The sequence below is a fragment of the Cyprinodon variegatus genome, unplaced genomic scaffold (genome assembly GCF_000732505.1).
Source record: "Cyprinodon variegatus isolate N-32 unplaced genomic scaffold, C_variegatus-1.0 Scaffold1106, whole genome shotgun sequence".
In the NCBI taxonomy this organism is placed as follows: Eukaryota; Metazoa; Chordata; class Actinopteri; order Cyprinodontiformes; family Cyprinodontidae; genus Cyprinodon; species Cyprinodon variegatus.
The window spans coordinates 391-7,493 of record NW_015151559.1 but is presented as its reverse complement, the minus strand read 5'-3'; the positions used below and the strand labels follow the sequence as shown (position 1 = coordinate 7,493).

Genomic DNA, 7,103 nt, shown 5'->3' with positions numbered 1-7,103 from the left:
GTTATTTAACTAACAACGGTAGAAACTGCAAAATCAGCCAGAATGTAAAAACTTATTGAGGTTGTTGAGAACAGCGACTGGGAGGGAGGATCTGTGATAACGCTCTCTGGTGCATTTAGGGTGCAGCAGTCTGTCACTGAAGATGTTGGAGATAACACAGTTGTCTGCAGCTTTATGGGACATGGCGTAATTCAGTAATCCTTTCCCACACCTGTTGTTGCACACTGCTACCCAGATGGCTTTAAAAGGCCACCACAACTTTATCTTCTGTTTAATAAAAACAAAACAAATATGGCTGCATGGGGGGAAAATGAAGCTGAATAAGCTCCACATATCGTGTTTAATATTGTGATGCTGATTTAAAAATACAAATGGCCGTAAATCAGCCTCACAACTGTTAATATGATGGGTTGATATGAATAATCTTTGCTTTTCTATTTAAGTGAAAGCAGTAACAGTGTGTTATAAGTATTTCTGTTTAAATGAGAACATTGAGTTACTGCTCAAGGTTATTATAACATAAGAAGCTCATAGCCATAGCTAAAACTTGTACAAATCACATTATAAAGAAGCGGTGAAATATGTAGGGGCCACATTGGACCTGGAGGTTAGATGCTTTTACTTAGCTTGTTGCTTTTTATTCACATATGTGATTCTCACAAACTAATCATTAAAGCAGGTCTTAATCTGTTTTTCCTTTATTTTGGATTTATTATTTTTATATTTATGTATTTATTTTTTGCCAATGATAACACCTTCATTGGCCTATCAGCTTCCTCCAGCTTCTGCTGACATTTCTAAATACTTTGAACTCTACATAAACAGTTTATTTGACTTTTACCGTTTGTTTCGTTGTGATGAAATAAAGTCTATTAAGCAAAAAAGAGTTACAAATTTGTATGTTGATTGCCACATGTTATTTTACTGTGTCCATTGGGAATATGGAACCCATTTTTTTAAATAAATAAACATAAAATAAATTATTTTTAGCAGTTTTGAGGTTAATTAGAAATGTAAAACATATTAGTTATGAAGTCACCCTGCCTAAAAGAGAACATGCCTGACCTTGATTTGGAGAAAAAAACTACAATGATCATTTGTTTTCATCTCTGGCTTAGAAGAATTGGTACCGTTCTGAAGCTACTTATGTGATAAATAAATGTAAAAAAATTAATTAATACTTTGCATTTGATGAGTATCTGTAAAGTTTATTTTAAAAGGCCAGTCCCTGCAGTCGCTTGATGTAGATCCACTCAGATATTCAAGAACAGCTCTAGTCAGGATCCATAATGTATAAAACAGAGATTCTCATTCTGAAGACTATCTTTCGGCTCTGTTTTGAAGCATGAATAATGAAACTGTTTTTTGGGGGGAAATATGTGCAATATGTTGCTTTCGCAATGCAATCACTCAGTGTTCACTTACATAGTACCAGTATACCAAATAAAGTGACAGTAGTAAAGGTGTTAGTATATCGTACAAAAATCCAACAGAAAATAGTGAGACATTGATACCCTACAGCTAATAGGTAAATTCCTCCAATACTAAATGCTTCAGGGGAATTTCCCTAAAATGGTTCTATTTACAAAAAATAAAAATAAATTAACACATTTTCTACCTTAAAATACATGACTTTTGTTTGCATGATTCTCTTTTTTTCCCAGTTTTAATGCCCTGTTTTTTTTTTTTTTTTTTTATTACTTTGTAGTTGGAAATCAATTATTGACCATCTTCTGACTCATGAGAAGACCATGTTTAAAGACCTGATGGGTGAGTAAAGGCTTTTATTCACTGAGAGCCATTCAGAGACACAGGATGTCATTGTTCTCAATATTCACAGCTAAATTAAAACATCATTTATAAATGGTGAAAATAATTAAAGATCAGCATTCTGTTGCAATATTAGCAGCCAGTTTATCCAAATGACAAATGAAAACTTTTTTTTGTTTTTTTTGCTCAACAGGCATGCAGAGCAGCTCCCTGAAGTTGTTCCCTAGTGCCGACCAGAAACCAATGCTGCTGAAACGACAGGCGTTCGCAATGTTTAGTGGCGAACTGGACCAGTATCACCTCTACCTTCCACTTATTCAAGGTAGGCCACTGTTATTAAATCCTAGTGATGGTTTATGAAAGCATACTGAAGCTAGATCCAAAGAAAAATAAAGCTTTTTGTATGTATTGCTTTCAGAGCGCCTCACTGAGACTTTGAGAATGAACCCGAGCCCTGCTGTGTCAGCCCAGATGTTCTTGATGTTCCGTGTTCTCCTCCTGCGGATCTCATCTCAGCACCAGACGTCACTCTGGCCTATAATGGTCACAGAACTTGTAAGTTACCTTTCTAAAAAAAAACACACACTGTAGGACCTACAGGATCACCTTAGCATGAAAACTTTTTTATCTTTAACCTGTTTTCCAGATACGGATATTTGCTCGTCTAGAGAAATCTTTGAAGCCAGATAAAGACGTCTCAAAGTGAGTTTTTTTTTTCTTCCTTTTTTTTACTGTCTATATATCCGATAAATCCTAAAAGCTATATTTTAAAAGCCTCTTGTCTTTCTCTGTACGCCACCAAGGCTGAACAAAGTGATGCGAGGACCACTTGACAAAAACGGACCAGTTAACTTCTCCCAGGCTGAGCTGGACATGTACCTGTCAGCCTGTAAATTCCTGGACACCTCCTTGGCTTTTCCTCCAGAGAAGATGCCACTCTTTCAGATGTAGGAAACTGTGTGCCATACTTTCGATGTAACATGGGGATTTATTGGTTTCAGAAGCAACTGATTGAATATCTTGCAGGTATCGCTGGGCATTTGTCCCTGAGGTGGATGTGAGCCGCTACAGTGGTCCAGAAAACGCTCTGATTGAAGGCGAACAGGAATGCACGCCACATGTGGTCAGAGTATTGGAAGGGATACAGCAGCGCTATGGGGTAATTAAATTAAATCCGTCTTTTATCAGCCAAACTGTTTCTGTGGCTGTAGGGTACAGGGCATTAAAATAGAGTGGTTGAAATGTGTGGGGATATTTACAAAGACATTTTTGCCCGGTCAGTTTCGCTATGACATAAATCCAAACATTATGGGGTAGCATGTTAAAGTTCAAATCCCTTGAACCTCTCAACCGTTATATTATGTTCAGTCACGATTAGAAAGTCCAGTAGCTTCACTTCATCTTCAGAGTTTTTAACCTTAGTATGATATTATTACATTTCTGCTTTTTTAATCCCATTGGTATAGGCTTTGAGCCAGGTCCTAACAACTTAGAGCAAATGAATTAAGTCTGATGGGTTAAGATTCACTAGTTTTTAGTTGACAGAGAAGAAGTTTTGCTGAATGCTGAGGGAATTGAGCCTAATCGAGCTCTGTAGGGTCAAGGTAGCCATTTGTGCTACAAGCCTGTTAATATTTGCTATTTTTTGTTGTTTAATCTGTTGACAGTTGGGGGATGCTTCATGTGTTTTAGTTCTCCGTGGCAATAGTGTAAAGAGAACCCCCTTGTTAGGCTGTGAGAGGCTCCTCTCTAGGTTATCAGTTTGTTTGTTTTTTGTACAGCTGCCTGTTGTTGTTGTTCTGTTGTTGGTGCAGCTGTTGTCAAGGGGCAGCCATAAATTGGTGGCAACACCACCAATTTATGGCTGCCCCATTTACACTACCCCCCTGAAACAGATCGGTGCTGAGTTCAGACCGATTTTGGATCAGTTTACCGTGCCAGACACAACCCAACCTTGTACTAGTTCAACAATAGTACTCGGTGTGGTTCAGTTTAGGCTCGGTTCTCTGATAACAATGAGCGCATGAGCAGGCCGCTTCAACTCCCCGCAGTCAGCCTCCGTAATCATGAAATTTTCATAAAAACTTTCATAAAAATACTTGCTTCCCTACCGTGCCACACGATTTCCAGTGATGATCGTGCTTAGCAGTGTGATGAACCTCAACTCCTGTCTTAGTTTCCTGGATCTGTAAGCCCTGGTTAGACTATTGTTTGTTGCATCCACTTTCCAAAAGCCAACTCTGTTAAGTAAATTCACCAAAGGCTGCCTTCTTCGCCTGACTCGCTGCAAACAACGAAATATCACATTTATAAACAAACTTTATTAATGTTATGGGCACCGCCTTGTTTGTTTGCTTGATTCCCTCTAGAGAGCAGTAGCACCGTAGATCGTCACTAGGAGGCGAGGAACCGTGCTAGCGTGATGCGTAAACGGTCGTAATAAACCTAGCTCGGCATGGTTAACTGATCCAAGCTCAGTTTAAACTCGGCACTGATCGGTTTTCAGAGGGTAGTGTAAATGGTGCTTTTGTTATCAAAGAGCCGAGCCATGAGTGAACCGTGCTCAGCCCTACTGTTGAACTAGTATTAGATTTAGCTCAGTCCGGTTGTGTCTGGCACAGTCCGGTTCAGTTGCGGACCTTTTAGAATCAAAAAGTTATCTTGGTTACCACGCTTGGACCGTTCTTGGCATGGTCTCAAAAGGGTAGTGTAAATGGGGTAGTAATCAGGGTCACGTTCCGCTCTAAGTACCCTCTGGTATTAAATGCATAAATACCAGCCATCTCTGACCTCGGGGGGTGAGTTTAAATAAGATCTTGTTAGACTGGTAGCAGTAATTCTCTTTAAACTACGTTTTTGTGTATTTGTGATATCACACAGATTTTTTATGATGCTTTGTGGTACGTTTAGAAGATAGAGTTGATGTTAAATCAATCAAGTGAGATCAGCTCATGTTTGTTTGGTTCAATTCTCATGTTGGTGGCTTTGTGTAAGCAGTGGATGGCACATAGCAAACATGTGGATGAGGCAGCACCAGTCAAATTAGACCAGTTTGAAGTTTTAGATCTGCCTTTGAAGAGCTATGTCTGGCATACCCTAAATACACCATCCCCACAGTAAAATGCTTTGGGTATGTTTTATTTTAGATTCACCTTGAAGCAGATTACCATAAACATGTATCTGGAGTTCAGTTTGTGGAGTTCGGAAGCTGAGGCAGAGACTAATTTTCTCACACACAAACATTTGGTTATTCCCAAGAAAAAAACACTTAAATTCACTAAGGACGTAAATTTTAGCCAGATAAACACTCAGAACAGGTCTCCCGTTTACAGCATGAAGGAGCCTGTGTCAACTCATTCTTATCTCTCACTTCCCTTCACCCTTGTCTAGAGTAGGGAGGCAACTCCCCAATCTTAACGCCATAACTTAACTCCAGCATACAGACTGGTACAAGACTTCTAAACAATCACCCCTATTTAGGTAGAGAAAAGGCACAATTAAAATATTTTACCTCACAAATAGGCCAAGGAAAGATATGATTCCACAAAATGAACACATATTGTTGGAATCGCTCAAATTTAAATGCTAATGGAAATCTGAGGCAAGATGTGATGTCACCAGCTTTGCTTAATCCAGTTGAGTTTGATCATTTTGCAACCACAAAATTGTTCCAAGTTTGGTCTCTATATTCTAAAATAAGGTAGAGCAGGTTTACTCTGCAACTAGGCGTTGCAGCTGTAACAGCGGTAAAAGGTGTTGCTAAAGAGTATTGACTCAGGGAGGCTGATGACACTTTTTTTGTTTCATTTAAAAGCCATTTCTTGTTTTCTTTGTCTTTTACTGTTGTTTCCTAGTTTGGAGTGAGGGTGCGATGTTTTAAAATCCATAACCTAGTATTTTAAAGGTTTTAGTTTTACCTTAATTAAAATATGTAATATGTATGGATACTTTAGCAAGTCACTGTATCTTCTTGCACACTCAAGCACTTCACAGTTCAAAGCTGTTTACTGTTAAATTCATGTTTATTGAGACAAAACACAGAGTTGAGATTTCAAATAACATCTCATTCTGTTTCCTGTTTTTTTTAGGACCTTAATGAGCTGAGTGAGGAGTCCGCCACAGAGCACTTAGAGTTCCCCCTCCTCTCTCAGAGCTCCCTGTCCTCCATCACCCAGCTGATGCCATTCCTACGCACCCTTTGCTGTTCCTTCCAGGTCCCTCCCCCCGTCAGCCAGTCTGCGGCTCCCTTCCCCATTGCAGACTACCCTGCAGCCAGTTCACACACCGTCCTAAGCAGACTGGAGGACATAATTGAAAAAGAGTTCCTGGACCCCATGGAAATTAAAGACTGAATTTTTTGAGTCACAAAGAGAGTCAGACCTAACAGGGGCACAACCGGTGATTTTGTTGTATTGTGAAGTTTTAGTAAAAGGTTTTGGAAATGGGATTTTTAGTGTTTTAACCTTCCTGGTTGCATCAGTACATGCACTTCTGAACTGTTTCAACTGGGGAAAAACAAAGGGACTTATTTCAACTTTGCTCTTAATGTGAGAATAAAAACGAGCGCAGCTTTCTTTCTGTCCAAAGAATAGACATTAGCACAGCTTAAAGTCGCTACATTTTGTTCTTAACTTCATTAAAAACAGCCAGGTATTCTTGATTGGGGTCATTGTTGTGTAATCAAGGCATGCAACTTATTGTCATGACGGCACAGCCAATAGATTTAAGTCCTGTAAAAACTTACTGTGAAGAACTGTATTAGGCACCTTTAGTGTTTTGTGTTTTCCTTAACTATTTACCTGCAGCTTGTCAATTCAGGTGTAAGCATATGTCTTGAGAATGTAAAAAACTAAACATCTTAAAGATTTCTCTTAACTTATGCTCCAACTTTTAATAGTGAGCAAAAGAATGTGCTTTCTGTGCATCGGGAACATACTTTAGAGTAATGTTGTGCCTCCTTGTTGGTTATCAAGGGAAATTAGCCCCTTTTTGTTTTTATTCTTTTAGTTTTTACAGCTGCTGATGTTTGTTCTTTTTCCCTGCACATGAATGTTCCTGTAAGTTATTTATGTTAAAAAGGACCACATCAAGATTTGATGCAATAAAAAAAGTCATTAAATTAAACATAGTATTTCACTTCTGCTTTGTTATTTTTTTCAATCCTTGCTTTTTACCTTTACACCAGTTTATGATTTGGTCTGTTTTTTATGTTTTTATTTACTTCTTTCAAGACATTATCCAGATAAGTGCAGCACTCTGTGAGATCTAACTGATAATAGACTCCAATGTCTGGGTTAGTGCTATTGCAGATCACACATTTAAATAAGATAAAA

General features: G+C 38.5%; 1 protein-coding gene across 1 annotated transcript in view; it reads left to right on the top strand.

Annotated features, from left to right (window-relative positions):
- The window catches only part of dopey2 (dopey family member 2), a 34,216-nt gene extending 27,328 nt beyond the window's left edge, over positions 1 to 6,888 (top strand). Inside the window, exons 32-38 of the mRNA XM_015400459.1 lie at positions 1,709 to 1,770; positions 1,964 to 2,092; positions 2,189 to 2,325; positions 2,417 to 2,472; positions 2,574 to 2,717; positions 2,797 to 2,929; positions 5,859 to 6,888. Of these exons, the coding sequence (XP_015255945.1) occupies positions 1,709 to 1,770; positions 1,964 to 2,092; positions 2,189 to 2,325; positions 2,417 to 2,472; positions 2,574 to 2,717; positions 2,797 to 2,929; positions 5,859 to 6,122 (925 nt within the window). The 3' untranslated portion in view covers positions 6,123 to 6,888. The remainder of the gene's footprint in view (positions 1 to 1,708; positions 1,771 to 1,963; positions 2,093 to 2,188; positions 2,326 to 2,416; positions 2,473 to 2,573; positions 2,718 to 2,796; positions 2,930 to 5,858) is intronic.
- The last annotated feature ends 215 nt before the right edge of the window (positions 6,889 to 7,103 follow it).